Genomic DNA, 24,383 nt, shown 5'->3' with positions numbered 1-24,383 from the left:
GTGATTTTCTTTTTTTCTTTTTGCTACAGATGTGCATTGTCACTGCACTTGGACTATTTTGCCAAACGTTTTCACTGATCTACCTTCACATGTGCCATGTATGAACTCAAGTGGCATCAGATTTTGGCTCATCCCTTGCAGCATGGCTTAGATGCATGTGTATATGAATCTTTGAACATTTTTGCCTTTTTGAGGTCAGACACTGATGTTGGACACGAAGGCCTAGGTTACAGTGTCCGCTCAAATTCATCATTCATGTTTAGTTGAGAGCAGGACTCTGCTGGCCAATCAGGTTTTTCCACACCATGTTCATTCATCCATATCTTTACTGACGTTGTTTTGTGCACAGTCATGTTGGCCAAGAAAGGGAACGTCCCCAAACGTTTCCAGCAAATTTGGGAGCAAGACATTGTCTGAAATAATTTGATATGCAGAAGCATGAAGCAAGCCTTTCTGTGGGACTAAACCTATGGCCTAGCACACTTTGGATGTGTATTTTTAGATTTATGTTGTGTATAAAAGAGAGAACCTAAACTATCTGATAAAACTGAGAACTTGCAGCCCAACTATTTTCCATCATCCGTAGTACATGAGCAACGTTGTGTTTGGAAAAAATGTAAAACTGAACTGTGTGGCTGCATTATGCTGTATGCAAACATTGTTCCATTGCAGATTCAAAGCGACAGCAGGTGTCAGTTCAGGTCAAACAGAGTTGGATGTAAATTACACAACAGCAGTGAATGTGACGGAGGAAAAAAATCAATTCCACATAATCACAGCTCTTTGGTATGCCAGCAGAGAGCTGCTCAACTTGGTACCAGTTGTCGCTTATCAAGTTGCATTCTTGCTACATATCGTCATCATCAGCTCTTAGAAAAGCTATGTCTGAATATAAACTTAGAACAAAGTACACCATTAGATATGCACATAAAAGTCATATTACATGTATGTGTGAGACACAAAAGTAATAATATTGAATACACTGATACATAAATCAGTTGATTGGATTTAATTAGTTTCTTGAGGGTGAGTTGTTGTGTGTGAGGGTGCATTGTCCTCTGACAGGGCAGGTGAGATGTCAATAAGCTCTAGCGCCAGCTGCTGGACATGCTTGCACTCAGGCCCAGCAGCACATTAGCATCTCTCCCACCCTGTGTCCACCCCTGATTACTGCTCCAAATCAGGGGTGGTCATCCAGCGTTTAAGCTTTGGGTCCACAGGGATTGCCTTTTTAGGAGATGCATGAACACAGCTGGGCTCACCATTGCCCAAGACAAAAGCCGAGGGTGATAATGCACTGCTTTCATGTTTGCGTGTGTGTCCGCCCAGCCTTGCTACTCAAAGTTAGTTTGGTAAACTGATAGGAGAACCTCAAAGATGGAAGGCAAGCAGAGCTGTGATGCAGTAGATATGGAGAAAATGGCTGAGAGGTTTTGAAATTTGAAAGATTTTTGGTCTCTCTTCATTGGCCCATGACTGTTCACCTGTTGACGGTGGAAGGAAGACCTGCAAGGAGATTCATTCAGGAGGGTATTATTGTCTTAACTTCAGCTGGGTGTGCCATTAAGAGAAAAATCCAGCAGCATGGAGAAGTTTAAAGCAGCCATGGTTCTCGGTGCCGTTGGCGACTCTTTGGGCTACAGGAAGGGTCGCTGGGAAAGCTGCACGTCAGGCAAGAAGATCCAAGTAGAGCTGGCGTCTCTGGGGGGACTGGAGTCCCTGAAGCTGGACCCTGACAACTGGCCCCTGAGTGATGCAGTGCTGATGCATATGACCACAGCTGAAGCCCTCATAACAGGTATGTGAAGAATTAATTTCAACAAGGTTGGGGGGTTTTGTGTTTCTGTCAACACTGAGAAAGTTGTAGCAGCTTTTAAGTACAAAAATGTACATATACCTTCACATGAAACCAGTACTTTGCATATTGTTAGAAATATCCAAGCACATTGGATTGTATTAAGGATACTTCAACCCACTCCTTTGAACGTATAAATATACTTTACTACTGCTCTTCTTTAGTTTTGTTTGTTTTTGCTTTAAATTGATTTTTTTGTATATATCTTTGCTTATTTCGTTATTATACTGCATTCAGCAAAGTCAAACTACGTTAGCTCAATCAAAAAAGACAAAACTAAGTAACATGCCATCATCCATCATTGCAACCGAGCATCAAAGTCTTTGGAAAAAACATGACACAGTCTGAATGCATGTTAACCTCCCCTGTACATGTTACTGGACAGAGAGTCCAAAAAGTCCAAAATAGACTACTTTAGAGAAGCCGATCCTCTGAACAATGGTGGATCAGTGGCCTCTGTAATCTACTGGTATCATGTTTGGCTGTAGATGTAGCCAATAGGTAGCCACAATGGTTCTGAGAAAAAATAGTGATGACATATTTCAAGATTAGGAATCCCTATTTAGCAACTATCCAGCTTGTAGAGACACCAGCTGGATAGACAACAATGTATAGAGAGTAATGCATCATGTTTTTGTTTTTAGTCATGCTTCCCAAAGTTCAGATTTATGAAATGTGAACATTTAAGCTAAAACAATATAATCTTTTTTTTCCCTCATTTCTCGCTGATGAACAGTTTAACTTGATCAAAGAACAAATAAATCATCTCATTATTCAAGGAGTTCTTTTGGACCGTTAACAGATGTTAAACGTGATGATGCAACTCAAACTTGAAATTAATTGACCATTTTCCAAATCACAAATGTGAACGGGTCAGTAACTTAGTAGCACTATGTCTACAGATTATTTCTCTCATGCAAAGATCACAGATACAATGTTCAAGGACAATTCAAAGTTTGCTGAAGTAACATTGTTTTTTGACCACATGCATTCTGGTCCTAATCTGTGTTGTGGTGGAGTGGGGCTAAACTTAGCTCACTGCGGCCCCACTTATCTTTCCCTGCATGCCAGTCACGAATGACTCCTAACCACTGTGTGTACATGTGTTTGTGTGTGTCCAGATTACTGGTGTCTGGAGGACTTGTACAGGGAGGTGGTGCGTCTCTATGTGGAAGCCATGGTCTCTCTCCAGGGACGAGCTCCTGATCCTGGCACCGTGGAGCACTGCATTCACCTAAAACCTCATAACTTCCTGCTCGCTTGGCATACACCTTTCAATGAAAAGGGTAGATTAAAATTAAGATTTAGGAAGCTTTGTGTGGTATAAACCAAACTTAAATACAGTAAAAAAATGTATGTCTGTTTCCAGGATCTGGATTTGGAGCGGCAGCCAAAGCCATGTGTGTTGGTATGAGATACTGGCAGCCTGAGAGACTGGATAACTTGGTGGAGGTCAGCATTGAGATTGGCAGAATGACCCATAACCACCCAACAGGTGATGTGCTGGCAATTTCAAACTTCCAATGACCGGCCAAATATTGTGTTGTTGTTTGACTGTTTGGTTGATCTACTTTTGTTGATTCTGTTTCCCAAAATCTTGCTTGAACCTACCGCATGAGCTGTTCATCCTTAGGCTCTTTGGAGCAGGTTAAGGACATAAATTAGCTTTTATGCAGATGTGTTGGAGCAAGGACACAACTAAAATATGCACTGCACAGGCCTTTAAAGACAGTGAGTCCGCTCTTATGAACTCCTCTTGTCCAGCTTCTTTTCTATCCATGACATAAACCTTTCAAAGAGGAAAGTGTGTGGTATCAAGACAAACCTGGATTGTAATCTAACCTTATTTGTCACAGTTCCAGCTGTACAAAACATTTTAAATTAGAGCTACGGCTGATACGAAGAACGTGTTTAGGCAAGAAGTCGATTTCTTATTGCCATGACGTGACATATAACAACGACTGCAAATCTTCTCTACTTGAAAAGCAGTGCCCACTTGTCTTTCACATTTTGATTAGTGGCTGATAGAAATTCTTTTTTTTTTTTTTTTGTAACTTTATACTCATGCCTTATAAAAGGAAGCTACAAATTAAAGGTTTTTGGAACCTGATCATAAAAAAAGTGAAAATGTAAAAAAAAATAAAAATAAAAAAATCATCAGGTAGATTTATGTAAATGAATAATTGTGAAGGTGCTGTAATATTTTTTGACTGTAGTCTGAAGTGCCAAAGTCACTTTTGATGTCTCTCTCTTCTCTTGGCTTCAGGCTTCCTCGGCTCCCTGACAACAGCATTATTTGCATCCTTTGCAATCCAGGGGAAGCCTCTCGTGACTTGGGGCCGTGAGCTCATGAAGGTCATCCCCCGAGCAGAGGAGTACTGTAAGAAGACAATACGACACATGGCAGGTTGGACTCTGGCTCAGTCTAGATCCTTTTAAACAACAAATCCTAAAATGTCTGCATTAAAAAGAGTTTATCAATATATGTTATTATAAATTCTTGTGCATTTCTGTAAAAAAAAAAAGCGATTCCTGAAAGTGCATTTTTTTTACATGTGTTTACACAGAATATCAGGAAAACTGGTTTTATTTTGAGGCTAAGTGGCAGTTTTACCTCGAAGAGCGAGAGATTGACAAGGATGGACAAAACAAACCATCATTTCCTGATGGCTATGATGCAGAGGAGACTGATAAAGTATGTCCCTCGAGGTTCTTTATTTCTCATACTATCAAATCAACAGATTCCACCCCTTTACAGACACAGACCGTTTTGTTTTTTTTCCCTCAAAGCAGATGTACAAGCGTTGGAGTTCAGAGGGTAAGGCAGGGCGGAGAGGTCATGATGCTCCCATGATCGCCTACGATGCACTTCTGGCCTCAGGAAGCAACTGGGCTGAGCTGTGCAAACGAGCCATGTTTCATGGAGGTGAGAAACTTTGCCTGTACGTTTTACAGAACTGCGCAGAAAAAACAAAACAATCTAAAATTTTTTTATTTTTAGCTGACTTTAAATGGCTTTGGCTGCGTTTTTAATTGATACGGTACAGTATTGTGAAGATAGAAGCACATTGTGAGTTAAGAAACTCTGTAAACATGTTGTTTTAGGTGAGAGTGAAGCCACGGGCCTCATCGCAGGCTGCCTCTATGGCCTCATGAACGGCCTGAGCCAGGTTCCTCAGAACCTGCACCAGGATTTGGACAAAAGAGAACGGCTGGAGGAGCTGGGAGAAGCACTCTATAATGCAGCTTCTGCAGAGAAATGCACAGAGAAGTAATCCTAATCTCCACTGAGCTGAACTCTACTGGCTGTCAGAGGAACTGAGCGCGACTCCTCACTGTGCCCAACACCCTTCTTCATTCCCTGACTAGTTTTATAAGTCTTCTCACCGCTCACTCCTTGCTCTCTTTGATTTTTTCTGTCCACTATCCACACATCTGTCGAAGGTTCTATAAAAAGGTTAAATTGCATCTCACTAAAGATGCGTAACTTAGAAACATTAATAGAAAGGAATTAGCCAGACTTTTTTTCTTTGAATATCGACTTATCATTCATATGTAATCAGTTGTCATAAATCCAGATATTATGCTGTTTGCTTAAAAGAACCGTCATCTTGATTTGCCAGTGACAGAGTTGTGGGGAAAGAAAAAACCTTCTGCTTTTTTAACTTTAGTAACTTGGAAGTGGGGGAAGGTAGATCTTTCCTTTCTCTGACGGATGTATTTTTTCTAAACCTAACTTTTATTAACATGAAGCACAAAGAAAATAATCAAATCTAATCAGCTTACAGTTTGAGCAAGTGCTGTCAGTGAAGGTGTGAGAAAACCTGCTTCTGCAGCTACCTTTTGCATAACTAATTTCCTTTTGAATCAAAAATTTTCAGAAAAGAATTTTAATATACAAGTAAAAAAAAATTTAAGCTTTTACTGTCCTTACCTTAATGGTGCAATCAGGGTTGGTCTGAAATGAATAAAATGTCGAGTTGTGAAATGAGAATAATGTTTCCCTGTACTGTGTGAAAGTATTTGCAGAATACTCGTATTACAGTTTTAAACCACAGAAATGTGAAAAAGCTAAAATAAAACAAAACAAAAAAACAACAACTTTATTTTATGCATGCATGAGCCAGCAACATTAGAATATTATTTTTGGTGTTTTGCTCTTAAGAGAGTTGAACAAACTGATTAATATGTATATATTGCCTAGATAAATATTCTAAAAAAGTTAAATTCTTCTATCTTTTAAGCCAGCAAGAAAAAATCAGTCAGCTGACCTGCAGTGTGCAGCAACAGCTACCTTATGCTTCATACAGACAGAGAAGCCTGCAGTCACTTTGATACTTTCCATTTCTTATACTGCAGGAACAGAATGACAGAAGAGCTTTGCGGTTTTTAAAGCATAACTTTTTAAAACCTTGGTATGCCTTGATACTGGTAACCAGTTCATGCCTAATTAAAACAAATTGAACCGGCTGACTGTGTCTCCCTGTCTTAACATATATTTCAAGCTTGCTTTTTTGATTTTCAAGCAAACTTCTTTGTCTTGTTTGGCAGCTCCTTACTACAGTTCAAAGAACTGCAGTCTGGAACATTTGATCAGCTTCAAATGTGATCTAAATCCTAAATCCTTGCTTTTGCTGCAGCAATAAGAGAACTAATGAAATTGACAGTTCAAAGAGGGCAGAGATTTTCACTGACTGATTAACAAAGTTAATTATAGCAGGTGAAGTCAGAAAATGTTCCTTTTAGAGTTTAGAGAAATTAAAACTGCTTTTCTCTAAAGGTCAATTCCCAAATTGCTGCTAAGGATGTTGGTGTCAGTTTCAAAAAAGTCTTGCATGTCCTCTATTCTCCATAGACCAGATTGTTGGAAACCCGGTATCTACCCCGATGTCGGTGCGTTGAGGAGGCTGCTTAGAGACCCCAAATGCCGACCAGTGCTCCGAGGGATTTTTGAGAGTCTCCAGCATTATCTAACGCACGATCTGCTCAAGAGGACGACCGATAACACAAGTATGAAGACGCCAGGGTCTAGCAGCGTATCACAAATTCACACAAGGAACACTGTCAAATCTGATCTGCAGAAGGCAAAAAAAACTCAGTTTCAGAAAGGCGTCAGAGCCGAAAGCAGTTCCAACACTTCTGAAAGGTGCAAAGTCAATCAAAGTCAATCAAAAGCAGAAGTGCCATCTCGGCGCCTTACCACGTTCCAGCTTCTCCAATCTAAGTTCTTAAGGTCTTTGCCCAAACCTTTCAGCACCAATCAGAGGGCAGTAGGAACTCTGTCTCCCAGCAGAGGAGCGCAAGTTCAAGATAACCTTATTAAAAACAGAAATCACAACACAGACACCAGGAACAAAAGGCTAAAAAGACGTGGTAGTGTGAAAGAAATTGTTGCCAAATTTGCCCTGGCCGAGCAAAAACAACGGGGTTCCAAAACCTTGAAGGAAGAGCCAATCAAACCTAGACGCATTGGAAGAGGAATCCTCCTAAATTCCTTAATGACGAGATTTGAAAACATAGCTACTGCATGTAAGAAAAGTGATCTATTTTTATCTCACAAGCAGGCTTGTGGGGGAGACAGGGTTGCATGTCAAATAAAAGAAAAAGTAGCTGGTGTTGAAAGAGGGAAACACCAGGTGAACGATCAAACATTGAACAAGCAGAACCCAGGGAAGAGCCAGCAGTGTTACTCTGTTGTGCAAAAATCAAAAAGTAATAAAATTACAAGTGACCAGCAGCAAAAGCCAGGTCAGGAGACAGACTTTTTAATAAAAGCAAATTCACACACAGAAGATGGGAGTCATCTGAGAGCAGCAGAGTCCTTGGCTCAAGAGATTTGCTTTTCACTAAACCAAATGAAAGGTGAAGCTCGTGATGTTGATATTGAGGATAAAGGCTCAGAACAATTCAGCCAAATCCCGTCTACAGTCACAGAGGCTGAACTTATGCAAAGTGTTAAATTTGCAGAGATAGACGTACTTCCTTTAATTTCTGTGACTGAATGGTCAGTTCCACAACCCTGCAGAGTTCTTCCTCAGGAGGAAATCCCAGTAAACTGGCAAAGAGCCACAGTTGTGATCTGCTCCCTTGCCTGGTCCACATGTATAGATACATCTCCTGAACAATCTAAGAGGGAAATTAAATCTGAGGTTTATGAAAACTGGGAACAGGACAAGATATCAGAGGAAACCCAAGGAAATCTGTTGGGAAACCTGGAATGTTCTTCTAGTAATTTAGACGGGGATGAATCCAAAAAAACAGACAGCATAGCAGACTCGAAAACCAAGCCATATTCTTTGGAATATGCCAACGGAGAGATCAATCTCCAAAGACCAAAGCTTATTCAAGAAACGTTTTCCAGGTCGGTCATTCCATCTATTTACAGATTCTGTGGTGAAAATAATCCGATTGAGTCAACCCCACATCCCAAAAGTATAACTTCTCTCTCTGAAAATCAGCTGTCATATTCATCTTTGCTTCATCAAGGAAATGACGTGTCACGCTCAATGGAAGATATTGAAGACAAGGACAGATGCAGTCCTCATTTCACTGGTCATCCCGCTGTAACAACCAGTAATTCAAAGGGTGGAGCTGAAGCAACACACAAAGAAGCCATTGAAGAAAGAAATGAAGATGGAAAACTATCAGCAAAAAATCATATTGGAAAGCCAGGAAGTTGTAGCCATTTGGAAGAGACTGCTAACAAGGAGGCAGACAGTGAAAGAGATAACGCAAAACAGAGGCCAAAGTACAAAACCATCAATTACGCAGATTCTTCAGTGAAACAAACATATAAGCCTAAAATAATACGATTTATGGACACATTCACTTTCTAGGTTTGGTGACCCAAGTCAGAATCTGCTAAAACTAAACAGTTGCTGCTAATTTTGGCTAAACTTGTTGTTACATAGAGATCTTTGGGTTTTAAAAGAAGTGTGAAAATGAAAAACAAAATATTCAATGTGAATAAATGTATGTGAAGCATGAACAACAGAAAACTACCTCAACCTTTACAGTTATATTTTGTGTAAATTAGTGTTGTCAAGTAGAATTGTATGGTCTGTGTGGTACGTCGTTTTAAATATTGCATATCTTCTGTATCACACAGCATTGTCCATCCTTGAATACTCATGCTTTGAAAATAAAATAGCTAATTCCTGTTGGTATCTAAAATCCACAGTGTAACAAGTATCTTTACAAGGCTGTTTACACAGAAGACAGTGGAATTTTTTTTTTATGACCTTGTCTTATTACGTCTCTCATTCTTTTCCATGCGAAGTTACAATATCGCGGCTACCAGACACATCTTGGCTGTGCCTAAATTGGGACAAAGTGAGACTTGTTCAGAGTTGATAAGCGCTCGCACCACAGAGACAAACATGACCACAGTTGGAAGTGAAGCAGCTGATACAAAACCCAACACCTGCAGGCAGGATCATACCACTGCAGAGAGTCTGAATATCAACTTTTTCCTGCAGATTTACTAGAGAACAACACAAAATGAGGACCTAAAAATTTGAATTCTTAAAGATGTTTAATTCAAGAAATTGTGTGTGTGGGGGGGTGGGGGGGGAGAGTCTATATATCTGTGTTAAAATGGAAGGATTTTGAGAAGTAAATAAAATGAGACCACATATAGCTATATCAAAACTTTTCTCCGCCCTTAATGTGACATTTAAATTATATAGCTCAAACGAAAAAAAAATAATTTAACAAAGGGACAAATATAAAAAGTAATAAAGCTTCAAAACCTTGGTTGCATAGCAAACAGATATTTTATGGAGTCACCTTTTGATTAAATTTTTGCATTCAGTTTTCTCTGGTAAGAATCCGTTTACACTTCCTGGCTTGGCTATGAATACCCACTCAGCCTTCTCCAAATCTTTCTGACTAAAAACATCTGTTGTCCTCAGGCCTCTTCATGTAACCTCACAGGTTTTCTGTCCCCTTTAACTCTGGACTCTGTCTCATTCCAGACATTTTTGTATTTCTTGTGGTTTCATCTGTTGATGTTAACATATACTCACTGTGACGCTAATAATTAAATTCCTTTTTACCTTCAGCCTAAGGTCAAAACAGATTGTTTAACAGTTCTTTCATCCACCTAGACAGAAAAAAGCCAAATTCCATCTGAAAAAGATGAAATGATGCTGCCCCCACTATCTTTCACTGAGTACGGTATTCTTTTATTGATGTGCTGTTTCAACAAATGGTTTGTTCACACAGACATTTTGAAATTACTGCCAAAAGTTGAATCTTTCTTATGGAGAGATGTTAGATTTTAGTAGCGGCAAAAAACATTTGGAGGTGACACATTATTTTTGCTGTATTTTAGTGCTTTTGGTCATGTACGATTAAGTGTCTGTTAAGAAGCACGGCTTATTGTGATCGCATTGTTTCTAAAAGATAACATTTTGTATTGTTCAAACTAGTAAATAAGTTTTTATTCTGTCTGTTAAACAGATCACAGGCGATAAAACAAACCTAAATTAATAAGAAAGCGTGCATTTTATTTTAAGGAAGCTATTCTAAAAAGTATTAACAATTTTAGACCTGGTGAAGCGTGTGTTTATATTTTCTTGCAAATACTGAGAAGATTAAAAAGTAGGAATCTTAACAACAAAAACTACAAAAAAAAAACTTTCCTCAAAGCCCCATGAATGCAACTTGAGTACCTTTTAAACACTCAGGAATCTCTTAGTTACGACGTTAACGTGAATCCCGTGAAGGCAGCATTAGATCTGATTTAGTTCGTTCCAAATCCTCGGTTCAACTGCCCGGATAGGAGGAGGGACACTAATTGGATAAACGTCCAGGAACATACGGTGGGTGGGGTCGTTTTTGGGGCTGGTTCTGGATATTTTCTTTGCTCTACAGAACAAGTTAGGTTAGCTCAACGAGCGACCGAGGACAAGCAGGAGCAGGTGCTTGTGGATGGCGATAAAAAAAAAAACAGAGGAAAACTCTCCGGATTCTAAACACGACTGACTGTGTTGACTGCGGCTGTATTGATAAAATATAAGGGTGACTTAGTTTAGAACTACTTATTTACCTGGAAGGGGCTTCGGGAATATTCCTTACGGATTTTGGGACTCTAGAGTAAGTTAATGTTAAGGGAGAACGAGCGAGAGCAGCGTCCCGTCCCGATTCCCTGCACTCCAACATGGAGAAAGTGAGCCTCCAGGAGATCTCAACCTCAACTTAACTGTGCGCCGATTCGGTTGTAAACTTTTGGTTTTGCTGAGGGAAAACACATCGACGTGCAAATGCTGGAATCCTAGCTCAGTTTTCGTTGTTGTACTGGAGCGAAAGCGGCAACGGGGACGCCTATCAAAGAGACACAATCCACCATGGACCAGAGTACGGCTAAAGACAGAGTGGACAGGTAAAAGCTGGCGGACCTAACGGTGTAATTCATCACCGTTAAACACGGTTAAAATGCTATTTTATCAATAACAACACCTCAACGATTTCTAAGCCTTTCAGAAAAACGAGAGCTGCAAGATAATTCTGGTCTTCACGTTGTGCATATTGATGAAAATGTATGAATCTATCTAGTAGTTGGCCAGTCACTAGTTACATTAATAAGTTTGTAAAATAACGGTTGTTTCTTTGAGGCGCCCTCCTTCATCATATTTTTTTAATATCAGTTTTATTCTGAAAACGTACATTTAAACCGTAGTGTGTTAGCATTGAGGTATTATGGCTTGCAAACTCTTGTTAAATGTTTTATAATCGTTTTAAGTTAAAGATTTACTCCATTGAGAAGCTACCTCCTCATCTCACCTGTTGTGTATTTGAACTTTATTCTTCACTAGATTTAAAGGATATTTCCCTGCTTTTAAAATATCTTGGAAGTATGTTGATCTTTATTTGTTTATTTCCAGACAAACGGTAGTCAATATCAAGAATTAAAAATGAATGACATTATCAAGTAAAAAGGACATAACCATCACAAAACCAATAAACAGTTATTCAGTTATGTTAGACCAGCTCTAGTTAAAAATCTAAAATATTTACACATTCCTCAATGCTCAAAACTCAAAAATTGAACATTTCAGTGCTTTTTGTGGATGTAAAGCCAGGTCTAAAGCCAGAATACTTACACAAACTTAGATATTCTAAATTTTAAAGAATCAATATTATGTGTATTATAATTGAAAAATACAGTTAATGTTTATTTTTTTAATGGGTTTACTTTTTTTTTTCTTTTTGCGCTCTCAAATGCTTAACTGTACACTGAAAATGCATTTGGTGTAAGACAAATTTATTTTAGGTTTAATTTTTCCCCCCCCCCCCAAAAAATGACTTGCAATGAACACATTTTTTGCATTCAACACACATTTTCTCCATTGTTTTTTTGGGGTCTTTTTTGTCATCACATTTTTACCATTCTCATTGAGCTTTAGCATCTTTTTCAGCATTGTTTTTAGCATATGGAACGTAACTAATTTAAACTTTCTTTAGGTTTTCTCTAATGGAAATACTCTATGTAAAATATCTCGTATGCATCTGAGCAGGAACAATGCAGGTTATTCTGATGACGGAAATGGCTGCGACATTTATGCACTTTAAATGCAATCACTTAAAACAGTAATGACTGATCCCAGTGTCTAGTTTGCCGCCTTATATGTGGACATTAAGTCAAATGTCCTTTGCAAACTATAGCTTTGTTTTGTTAAATGTCCGCTCACAAATCTTAGACGCAGTCTTCACATATTTATAGATTTATTTTAATTAATCCTTTGGGTCATGTCTTGATTTTATGTTGCACTTTGGTTTGTGATCACACAGACTCAGAACAAACCTATCAGATTTCTGAACTGATGGTCTGTTAATGCGTTAGTTCCTCAGGCATGACTTTGCTCTTTGGGAAGGTTAAGCAGTAGGAAGATTAACATGTTACCTAAGACATTGGCTGCAGCTACCTACACCCACACTTTGTCTTCTAGGAAAGGAAGATGTTCCTAAATTAGCACGATGTAAACACTGGTTGTCTAATTATCACAAATATCAATACTAGCATACTGGGACACTAGTAAAAGAACGACATGGGAACCAGTTCTGTTGATTGTATTGAGACAAATTAAGTTTGACTACTGTCTAACGTAATTCTGAAACCAATCCCTCCAGTTGCTCTTTAAAATTAGTTTGAAACGGTTTTCCTTTTGGCTCAGAATTGATCCGTATGGCTTCGAGCGCTCGGAGGACTTTGATTTCGAATCCTACGAGGAGCTCATGTCCGAGTATCTCATCATCTGCACCCGACGCTCCATCAAGTGGTCCAGACTGCTGAAAGATACCGGCAAGGTGCAAAGGACTGTAAAATGTAAGTGTGAAAACCAAACACACTAGCATAGTGTGTGCAGGCATTCGTTTACGCGTCCACGCGTAAACGAATGCCTGCGCCGAAACCCAAGCCAGCCAGTAAATGTTCTCCTTGTCGTTCAGTAAAGCGCTATGTACGCAAGGGGATCCCCAATGAGCACCGCGCTTTTATCTGGATGACGGCCAGCGGCGCTCAAGAGCAGCTGGAGAAGAACCCAGGATACTACCAGTCCATGCTGGTGACCTACAATGACTCCAAACTGGTGGAGACCATCAGAACAGGTCAGGCTTCAGCAGCTGCTTCTTCACTCTGAAATCATCTACTTCATAGGGCTTGTGCCGAGACGTGAACTGCCATCCCAAGTTCAGCACATTTTTGGCTGCATTCACTCTTCCCTTAGTTCAGATCAGTCCCTGCTGCTGAGAAACACACACACGTCGGCACACACAGCATAATGTTGCTGCATTTTTTTTTTTTTTCACTTTAGGAAAAGCTGATGAGCGTTTCCTGGTTTGTCTGGCATACGTGCTCCTTGGATCTTTTTAAATGGCATTGATTTTATTTCTGACCAGAGATACGTTTTTTTTTCTCTTTTTCCTTCATCGTCCTAAAGTTATTTGTAAGGATGAAAGAAACTTTATTAAAATAAAGTTTTTAAAATGCTATTCTCTGCTTTAAAAGTAATCAATTTCCTGCTTGTGTTTAATGATATGTCACTCTTCTCCATATTTGCACCCACAAACCTGCAGAAAGCATCATTACCATCAGCTTGTTTGTATCTTTCAGACTTGAACAGAACGTTTCCAGACAACGTCCTGTTCCGCAAGTCTTCAGACTCGTGTCTGCAGAAATCTCTGTTCAATGTGCTGCTGGCCTATGGTTACCATAACCCATCTGTGGGCTACTGCCAGGTACTACTCGCCTTCCTAAATCCAAGCTGAAACGGATTTCTTTTTATCTTCATTTTAGTTTGTAATAATTGCAGTTCAGAAAAAATAATACGTCAACATCATTAACTAGATCAGTCGCTACTGTAGGTAAAAAATTTATTTCTGTGTTGTTGCAAGTAGGTGTAGTGGAGTAATAGAAAACCAGTAGAACTGACAGTTCTACTGGTAAACGAGCTATTCATTCTACTGACATGGATTCTGCTGATTTGCTGAAATTGAATCAGAAGAGTTGTGATCAAAACCACTATTTCAATCTGGAGCTCTTATATACTACAGACCACAGTTTCAAATAAAAATAAGCCATTTTTTGGGAATAGTTTTTATAGTATTTTATGTAAGCGCTCAGAAAGCTTAGTGCTGTGTCAGCTTAGTACGCCTTTTTGTTTATTTATTAGAATTTGAAAGGCAAATATCAAAATGCAGCTGGCTTGAAATTCAAACAAGGTTTCAGAGTATAAACAGATTCCATTCATCCCCACTGAAACCGGCGTGGTTTTATTTGGGATGTCTGTGTGTGTTCCCATTACACACACAGCGCTCTTTTTTTTTTTGTTTTTTTTTTTGTTTTGTTTTGTTTTTTTTTTTTGTCACGTCGTGCATTTTAAACCAGCAGGAACCAGTATAATGTAGCTGTAGTTTGGAAACTCCCCGTCACACCTGGAGGGTTGCCATCATTTCCACGACATGCAAATACTTTTTAGATATTTTAGAGTAAAGTAAAGTATCAGCATGGTAAATGTTTTAAGCAGATATTTTCAATTTTGTAATAGACTTTTAAATAGCCCTTCAAGTCAAACTGCTCTTCTGTATGATGAAATGTGTGAACGCTGCATTAAAGTCTTATTTATTTTTCTCTCTGCAGGGCATGAACTTTATTGCTGGTTATTTACTGATTATCACTAAAGATGAAGAAAAGTCTTTCTGGCTGATGGATGCACTGATTGGGAGAATTTTGCCAGGTATGTTCGCGAATCGATTTTCTTGTCATTGTTCGTCTCTCTACTCTGCTCTGGTCATCAGACTAATCCTGATGAGACTTTTTTTTACATGGGGCAAAATAATAATAATAAAAAAAATCATTTTACAGTGGAAAAAGTGTGGTACTAAACACAGTACTCCTCTTTTAAGATGTTTTTTTTGTATTGTATTTAATTTCATAGTAAGTAGGACCACATTTATCCTGTAACTTTTACACAAAGGCAATTCTTTGTGCACCCAAATCAGGTTTGTTTTTATTTCTTACACCTGGCCAAATACAACAAATGTTTTCAGAGAGTGACTTAATTCCTGTTCTGATCTCTAAGAATAGAATTTTTTTTTAAATTTCTAATGCAAAATAATTTCCAAACTGGATGCCTTTTTTAAGAGGCAAATGTGACAAACTTGTTCTAAGTTTTGGCTCTGCTATGATTTGCATATCCTGTTCCTACAAAAAATAAAATACTTCCTGCTTTATTTGTCGGACTAAAATATTGCAACTTAGTTTATTGTTGAGCAGGTAGAAGTTTTATATCCCACAAGTGCTTCTGAGTTGGCAATTATTTATATTTTTGGTCTACGTATCAAAACGTTTTGAGTAAAACTCTCACTGTTTGGTCATAGATTACTACAGTCCTGCTATGCTGGGACTGAAGACGGACCAGGAGGCGCTGGGGGAGCTGGTGAAACTCAAAATCCCCCGAGTGTGGCAGGTGATGGTGAAACACAATGTGATGTGGACGCTGGTGGTCTCTCGCTGGTTCATCTGTCTTTACATTGACATTTTGCCTGTGGAGGTGAGCATGTGTGTGTGTGTGTGTATATATATATATATATATATATATATACTAATACTTTGTATTCCAATGCTCAATACTGAAAAAAAAAAATCTGAATCAGGAAATGTACTGACCTTTTTTTAAATGGAAAAACAAGTGGTTGGTACGATGGTGTTTTGTAAAGGCCTTTTAAAATCTGTACCTCTAGTCTCAAACTTTACATACACAGTTGATTCTGCCGTTTGGTTTTAGATGAAAATGTGGTTTTTGTTTTATTCCTCAGTTCTGATAGCGGAGTTTCTCCTACTTTATACGAGTTGTTGTTGCCGTCTCCCTCCGTTTGAGTTGAAACGATGTAGGCTCCGGTGTTTGTTCTCCAAATACGGGAGGAACCTTTACCAGGAAGTAACACATGGAGACGTTCACGCTGTTTTCTCAGAAGTAGATCTGAACACAAACACTGCACAAGTTCGGGAACATTAGTGCGACTTTTCACATATTCCTCCCTTACGCTGATGTTTTGGGTGGAGAATATTAGGAGGATACAGTACAAGAGAGCATTTGTGGAAAACTTTCAAGGCGACTATATTTATATATTTTTTTAATACAAAGAAAACTGAATTTTTTTTTCCTACAGATTGTTTGCATTTCTAACAGCATTCTGTTTTTGTAGTTAGATTCATTTTTTTTTTCTTTTTACTTAAAGCATTACATTTTTGTTGTTTTCCCTCAGACCGTTATGCGGATTTGGGATTGCCTTTTCTACGAAGGTTCAAAAATCCTGTTCCGTGTAGCTCTTACACTGATCCATCACAACCAGGCTCTGATCGAAAGGGCCAAATCCCTGCCAGACGTCTGCCAGGCCTTCAAAGAGCTCACGCAGGGACCATTTGTTGAAGATTGCCACCCTTTCATGCAGGTAAGAGGAACGGTGGGCGGCAGTGCGTCCTATCTTTGCTCCTGAAGGAAGTGGTTTCACTAGAGGAGCTCGCTCAGAATAAAGGAGTCGTCCCGTTTTTATTTCTGCCTCTGTAATCCCATAATCCTGGTGTTTCTCACCTTTGCAAGAAAATCTTCACTGAACCGGGAAGTCTCTCCATGGCAACCCTGACCAAGCTCCGTGCGACGTGTCGTGGTCGATTCGGCGAAGAAGAATCCTGACCTGGACTTCCAAGAACGTCTGCCGATGCATTCCAGAAGGGTCGAGCTCCCAGTAGCTCGTTTACACCCAAATCACTTTACATTGAACTTTGTCTTAAAGCATAAACTGAGACAATCAAAGCTGACATGTTGTGCTTTTATGACCCGATGATTCCATTTCATGCCATGAGTTTGTCTTAAGTGAAGTTAAAAATTTTTGCACTTTATTCCAGAATGGCAAAAGCTAAATGGAAAAACCTGAATGAAAACAATGTTGTTCCCTTAAAGCACAGCCCAGGAATAAAAATGTCCACTGTATTTCACATCTTTGTCAAATTTAAATAACACTAATTTTTGTTTTTTAGATGAAGAGTTGAATGATGAAATTGATTCAATATTTTGTGGTGTTCATGTTAAAACTAGTCATTTAAGTGAAACTGTCCATTACTGGAGATGTGAACTTAGGTTATACACTGTATTTAAATCAAGTTGCCATGGTGAGCCAATACAAGCACAACCGAAACAGCTGCTCTGTCTGTTTTATATACCAGAATAACTCCAACATGGACTCGAAATATTTTTATTACATTACAGAAAAATGCATAATGGAAAATAGATATTTCAGTTTGAAAAAAACCATTTTTTGTACGACAGGGAAAAAAAAGATTGACCAATTCATTTAGTACTTGATCAATGACTTGTTGCAGTAGAATACTGTAGGATTCTACTGCAACAATTCAGATTTAAATGAGTCAAAAAAAAAAACAACTCGATCCAGCAAACAAGCATTTGTGTACCCAAAACATTTCACCAAATGGCCACTAAGGTTAGATTTTTCTGGAATCCCATTGTTGTGTTCTTGGGAGGCAAGTTATAAAAGAAGAACCCAGAAGGAAAATAAAAGTGTAGTTTATTTTAGTAGAAACTGTCATTTTGACCAGATTAAATGTTTAAATGGAGAGGATTGCTTCCTGTGTTTAATACAATCATAACTCATACCCTCTGGTTCTTGTTTAAATTTAAGAAGCTTCTCAAATTTCTGTATTGTTAAATACTCAATTTACACCAGCCTGAGAAATCTGAGAATCTCCCCTTTGCTGCGCTTCATTAGAGATTTCCCTTTTCATCAAGGATCATAAAGGAGAAAAACAAATCCTCGACAGAATCTCTGGCATAAGATTTTAAAAGATCTTACAGTGTTTGATTCTCTTTTCTATCACAGATAATCACACAGCTAAAGGAAAAAAAAAAAGCGATTCGAGCGATGTGTCCACCTGTCGACATAATCTCAGAGCTGAACCGTTGAGTGGACTTGCTCCTCACCAGCTTCAACGTGACAAACATCGTCTAAAGTCAGCAAGTAGTTCACTTTTTATCACCCACGTCAAATAAAGAAAGAAAAATATCCAGAGGACATGCAGAGAACAACTTTCACTCACTCAAACTTTTCCTTCACTTACTCCCACAATTTATTTTTTCCCTCCTTTCTCCCAGCTCTCAGTCCATAAGGCTCAAGTTAAACCAAGCGTCCGATCAGATGGTCTGGTACCCAGCATGGCTCCTCTTCCTGCCTATTAGATACGCGATGAGGATGATAAGCACCAGACCAGCCAGTGCTGCTCCAACGATGATGGGGATCAACATCTGGTCCTGGTCTAACTGGCATTCCTCCGCTGCACAGAGCAGGTTTACAAAATAAAGTGCTTTGGATCTCAATTTCTTCAGTTCTGAATATGGAAATTAATCCCCAACAATACCTGCTGCAAACTGGCTGGATGTGACTCCAAACGGCTGCACCTGCAGTCTGAATGCGTTGAGAGAGAAAGCTGGGACCACGAGCAGAGTCTGCTCCGTGTTGCACATGTAAGAGCGTCCCAGCGTGCTCCGGAGGTAGTCCAAACTGGTGTTACTGGCTGAGAAAGGAGCTGGGAAGAGAACGCACCAGACATTTGGCCGAGCAAACGTTGGCATTCGGAGCAAAGACACTCAAGAACAGCGACCTACCAGTCATGTCGGACCAGTTGGCCAACAGATTTATCCCACTCAGATGGTACTTGCTAGTTGTTGAGTTCTGCAAACAGGGTAACAATGCTCACCGCTTGTAATGTTTGCACACGTTAATGGAAATTGAGAGGAAACGCAGACGTTACCATGGAGAAGGTAAAATTGAGCGTGGTGGTTTGTTGTGTTAAAACTAAGCTGGCAGTGGTGCCTCCACACGATCCTGATGTTACCGTCAGATTGGGGTTCACGTTGACCAATTCCTGAACAGTCTGGCAATGGAGAAGACAATTTTTTATTTTTTTTGAATACCTCGTACTATTATGCTAAATGACAATGCTCGAGCTTCATGCTGACCTTATTTTGAGACTGAGAGACGTAGGAGACGTTGAGCTGCAGGCCCATTTTGGCGAGGAGACAAACTGTACCGCTGCTGTTCGTCACAGAGAACACTCCGGTCGCGGGCGTTGCTGGGGGAGTTGGCGCTGGAGCCGCTGTTGTAGTTGGAGTAGGGGGCGCTGTGGTGGTGGTGGTTTGATCTGCCGCGCACACGCTTTCTGTGATGAGACAACAGATGCCTGGTCAGTTTCAATGCAATAATAATTATATATATATATATATATATATATATATATATAAAGATTGTTTAAAAGAAGAAATGTACCTGTTGGGCTGAGGTCATTTCCTGGCATGTACGCCTCCAGCCTCATAGCAGAGAAGGTGATGGCAGCTCCTCCCGCTCTGATGGTGGTGGGGCTCGCACACCGGTAGGTGGTGTTGATCGGAGCCCAGATCCCGACCGAAGAACTCACTACAGTCACTACGCCTGTAGGACACAAGCACGCAGGCAGTGAATTAGTTATAAACATAAAATGTAACAAAAACGCATTCAGAACATCCCCCCCAAAAAATTAAACCATCAAACTGTTATTATATTCTAATGATCCCTACCTTTGTGTAATTGCTGCTATATTAAGAACATTTGTGAATGCTTTTGTCAGGGTGAGGTCTGAGTTTTTTCACAATTTGTCTCAAAAAAAAAAGTTTTATAAAAGTTAAATATTGCAGCTTTAAAACTGGTAATAAACTTGAGGCGGGACCACTTTAATGCACATTCTCACCAGAGCCGTTAGACTGAGGGAACAGCGAAGTGTCGCTCAGGTTGTACTGGACCGTCAGGTTAGTGATGCTGTAAAAACTCCCGTTTTTCGCGAAGCTGAGGCTGAGCGCATGACCCGATCCAAACACCGCCACCAGCCATGGCGGGCGGCCCGCTGCTCCACACGAGCTGCTTGCTGCGTCGACCGAGGTGGAGTCAGGCAGAGAGGTGGAAACATTACTCTGAGGAGAGAAAACAAGCAAGTTCATAAGGTGACGCAGTAAAGGATGTAACGCCGAGAAAAGGAGACGCTTTTCTGATTCTACGCAAGCAGAGCATTGAGCACTTGCCGTGCTGTTGAAGGTGGTGTACGTGATGAAGAGTAATGCAGACAGCTCGGCTTTGATGCAGGTAGAGTTCCCTTCCTTCACCTCAAGAGTGACTGCCTGAGTGCAACCTGCAAATGAGGACACGACAAAGGAACTGAAAACAGCTACATAACATGGAGATATTTTATAAAAATTGTATAAAATCCAATTAAAAGACTGACATGTATACTTAAATTGTTCTTCATATAAGTATGTTACTAATTTATATAAACCTGAGTTCTGAGTAAGAATGTAAAGAACTACCACTACTGCTAGGAAATACAAACTCACATTTTTCACAAATTTAAAAAACTATTATTAAGCAATAACTAGCTGTATCTTAATGATATATTTGGGAGGAGGCCTCGGGGAAGACCCAGGACACGCTGGAGGGATTACGTCTCTCGGCTGGCCTGGGAGCGCCTTGGGATTCCCCCGGAGGAGCTGGAAGAAGTGGCTGGGAAGAGGGAAGTCTGGGCCTCCCTTCTGAAGCTGCTGCCCCCGCGACCCGACCCCGGATAAGCGGAAGAAAATGGATGGATGGATGGATGGATAGATTTTTTTATTTATTTATTTTTTTTTACAAAAGTGGGTCTTTGTTATTAGAGCTTAAAATAGTTTATTGCAAATATTCCCAATATTTTACAAGTCATTTATTCTTAGTTACTGGTTCAACAATATTTTTCACAGTTTCTTCATAGTTTATGCACTTCACTGCAAATATTTCCGAACATTATATAAACATGTTATATTTATTTATTTTTTTTACACTACAGAAAAACGTTACAAATTGGCAGCGTCCAATGCGACTCACTGCTGACATCTATCTATAAAAGCAAGAATGACAGTTCACACAGACTGCCACTAGAGGTCGTAAGAAACGGGAAGCTTGGGGACAAAGGAACACACGTAATCTCTAAACCTTTTTGCTTCTTTTCTGTTTAAGATTGTGAAACAAATCGTTCTGCTGCTCCGAGATTTTTTTCCAGAGCTATTTATGCAGACTTATACAAAGTAGCAATGCAGAAACTGACACACTTACACAGAAAGCTGTTAATACGTTATTCATAATGTGAAACCTGCAAAATTACTGTTCCCTGGCTGTGGGTGTGCGCAGGCCTGGTTTCAAACATTAACAGTGAACATCCTGAACCTGAATCACCAGCAGTTAGCAGACTTGCATATTTACACATCTTTTACAACACAGACTTTATTATAGTCTCCCCAAGAATCTATAAAAAAGTTAAATTAAAAATGAAATTATTAAAAAACTTGAATAAGAATACTTATTCCAGTTTTATTGCACTGTTTTCTGTTTTCATATTCTGCCTGAGTCATTATGCTATGCAGTTTTATTTATCAGACAGTCAGCTTCTCCTGATTTCTGTCAGCTGAAATGATCCAATTGTTGGGAGCAGTCTCGGTTTCAGGCGTCTCTCTACCTCTGCCAGTCGCTGCCTTTTTTTAAAAAGTGTCCCTCAGGTCACCTCTGTTCAAAAGCGTAAACACGCAGCAGACAGCTTACACAACGCTGCAATCCTGTCATGAGGTAAGCTACTGTGTGTACAAAGTATAAAAGCGGCCGTTTTAATGTCAGACAGAAAGCTATCCCAAACTGCAGCTTGAGCACACCGGAAAATACTGATGCAGGAATTCAAGACTCAGAAGAAAAACTGCTAAGTTTATGTTTAAAGAATGATCATAAATGAAAATATTCAGCACTATTCAAGCTAGTAATGGTCTGTTGTTGTTTTTTCCCCGGCATCAGCAGCACTATGTGACTGTGTGTGTGACAGGACTTCACCAGTTTCTAAACTACCACTGTCTGTGGGCCCCTCCAGAGCTCTGAGCAACACAAAGCCATTATGGCAGTCATGTGAAGCTCTCAGATGAAACAACAATGAGGCTTATCTGTTGGTCCACAACATTCACAATACAAGGACTTTATATCGGTATCAAATACAAAACAAAACAACACAAAGTATGGAGACTTCCTGAAACTACAGTCAGGATTTTCAAAGACAGGGAAAATCTTGAAAGGCTCTGAAATCGAAGACACTGATCCTTTTTTAGGGCAAAGTTTCCTTTAGTAGCTAATATTTACCACAAGGATTTCCAATTTATTTCACTAAAGTTTATTCAGTTAAGTATATCTGTATCATATCTGCATCACTGTTAATTTATTAGGAAAAAAATCTAAACTTTTATGAGATTCAATAAATGGTCAATTTAACGCATCATCTCTACACGAGGTTATCACTTGAGACACTTTAAACTGATGGCACATCATTTTAAAAATAAATTGACTAATGGACATATAAATCCATCATTTCAAATTACATATTTGCAAATTCCTGTAATTTACGGAAATTACACATGTTGGAGGTTTAATTTACTGAACGACTAAATACACATGATAAAAGAAATTGTGCATGGGTCAGATAATTTTTCTCTGTACATTTATTACGATAATAAAAACAACGTGAAGTGCGAGATTTAGTTGTATAATATATTTGATCAGCAGTGGTATCAGTTGTTTAATGTTGTGATATTAATCTTAAAGTAGTAATATTGTTATTTAGTTTAGTCCCAGCCATGCATGTGATGCGGCAGTTTTTCCACACCTGATACTTTTAATCAGTGACGGACATTTTAAACGTGACTCCAGCAGTCATTTAAAAGGTTTTCAGGACGTGGGGTCCGTGTTGGTGGAAGACCCCAGGGAAATTTTGCAACCTTCATTGGTAGCAGAAGGAGGGGTTCAGCTTCCTCAGATTTGGGGGTCTCAACTCCAGAACAGCGTCACCACTGTGATGTCGTTCAGGCTAACAGTAGTAGCATTTAGCACAGCTTTTAACAGCAAAACACTCACCTAAAATCCCCAGACAGGCGATGAAAAGCGGGGCTAAGCAGTCCAGGACTTTCATCTTAGATGTTGAGCCCATGCACAGGTTTCCTCCTTCGTCAAAAAGATGGAGAATTACCTCCGTGGGGGGATGTTTCTCCGCTGCAGGCGCAGGTGGGTCAGCTGCTGCTCCTGCACTTGTCTTCGCGGACCGTTAGCTGAAAGTGAAGCAACGGTAAGTGGTGATGCTGCTGCTCCGGTTGTTTGTTTATCCGCTGGCCGAAGATGGAGAGCACGGGGATGTTAAGTACATGTAAATCAGCTCCTGCAGACGGAAAAGGATCAAAAATCGTGGCTAGATATCGAGCTTATGTTAGTCGCGCAGTGTGATTAAACTGCGTCTGTCATGAGAACTGGCAGCGTTCAGGGCGACCCAGTCACGTGAGACCACCCATCCCTCCCCCGCTTCTTCTTCTTCTTCTACTGCTGAGCTTATCAGGGCTCCAAAAAAAAACATTAAAAAAAATTATAATAGTGCGCTGTTGATGTTGAGAAGTAAAACACAAATAGCAGAAGAGACTGTGACTTAGAATATAGTACAATAGCTGACACCTATTGAGAAAAATTAATAGAATTACTAAGAATAATACTTCTTAGTATTAAGGTTACGTAATTTGAGCGTAACAAGGAGGGGTTGATGGTGTCGGCTTGCCTTATGTTTCTTCCTTCCTGTTTATTATCGCAACACAATCAGAATAGCGTTATAAAAAAGGTAATAGAAGTGTCTAATGCCTAGTTTTGTGCTGCAAGTGGCAGGGGGTCTGCACGGCCTGCGCGTTGCAAGCTGCAATGTACATGACTTGTGGTCAGTCAGCTGACACCCTCATCAATTCACGAGGCTCTGCAAAAGCCCAAAGGGAACAGAGGCTGCTTTAATGCTACTCTCCACCACTTAGCAGCTGCCTGGTACATTCTTACTGCATAGTTGAGTTTGTTTTAACTTTACACAGATTCCCATGGATTACACTATGATTTTAGG

The 24,383-nt window shown here is 39.6% G+C and overlaps 3 protein-coding genes across 5 annotated transcripts; 2 read left to right on the top strand and 1 right to left on the bottom strand.

Moving 5' to 3' along the window:
• The first annotated feature begins 989 nt into the window (after positions 1-989).
• adprhl1 (ADP-ribosylhydrolase like 1) lies at positions 990-9,028 on the top strand. Of its 2 annotated transcripts, none has more exons than XM_008404392.3 (7): positions 990-1,798; positions 2,977-3,141; positions 3,225-3,350; positions 4,122-4,262; positions 4,423-4,550; positions 4,646-4,781; positions 4,961-9,028. In XM_008404392.3, exons 1-7 carry the CDS (start codon positions 1,585-1,587, stop codon positions 5,128-5,130), a joined length of 1,080 nt encoding a protein of 359 aa, XP_008402614.1. In that variant the 5' UTR covers positions 990-1,584; the 3' UTR covers positions 5,131-9,028. The 2 variants fall into 2 exon arrangements, with proteins under 2 accessions (XP_008402614.1, XP_081461252.1); XM_081605126.1 differs by having other exon boundaries at positions 994-1,798; positions 4,649-4,781.
• Positions 9,029-10,588: 1,560 nt separating this feature from the next.
• Positions 10,589-17,177, top strand: grtp1a (growth hormone regulated TBC protein 1a). Of its 2 annotated transcripts, none has more exons than XM_008404394.2 (8): positions 10,589-11,240; positions 13,033-13,184; positions 13,307-13,465; positions 13,971-14,095; positions 14,997-15,093; positions 15,737-15,909; positions 16,625-16,810; positions 16,960-17,177. In XM_008404394.2, the coding sequence occupies exons 1-8, from the start codon at positions 11,206-11,208 to the stop codon at positions 17,050-17,052; spliced, it is 1,020 nt and encodes a 339-aa protein (XP_008402616.1). In that variant the 5' UTR covers positions 10,589-11,205; the 3' UTR covers positions 17,053-17,177. The 2 variants fall into 2 exon arrangements, with proteins under 2 accessions (XP_008402616.1, XP_081461251.1); XM_081605125.1 differs by having other exon boundaries at positions 10,594-10,680.
• Positions 17,178-17,595: 418 nt separating this feature from the next.
• Positions 17,596-23,819, bottom strand: lamp1a (lysosomal associated membrane protein 1a). The gene is made up of 9 exons (XM_008404395.3): positions 23,372-23,819; positions 20,482-20,588; positions 20,154-20,373; positions 19,697-19,858; positions 19,390-19,589; positions 19,182-19,304; positions 19,036-19,102; positions 18,789-18,956; positions 17,596-18,704 (listed from the first exon to the last, which is right to left on the bottom strand). Exons 1-9 carry the CDS (start codon positions 23,442-23,444, stop codon positions 18,565-18,567), a joined length of 1,260 nt encoding a protein of 419 aa, XP_008402617.2. The 5' UTR covers positions 23,445-23,819; the 3' UTR covers positions 17,596-18,564.
• Between the last annotated feature and the right edge of the window lie 564 nt (positions 23,820-24,383).

The sequence above is a fragment of the Poecilia reticulata genome, chromosome 3 (genome assembly GCF_904066995.2).
Source record: "Poecilia reticulata chromosome 3, P_reticulata-male-v2, whole genome shotgun sequence".
Classification (NCBI taxonomy): Eukaryota; Metazoa; Chordata; class Actinopteri; order Cyprinodontiformes; family Poeciliidae; genus Poecilia; species Poecilia reticulata.
The sequence above is the reverse complement of the archived record's forward strand: the minus strand, read 5'-3'. Positions and strand labels throughout refer to the sequence as shown.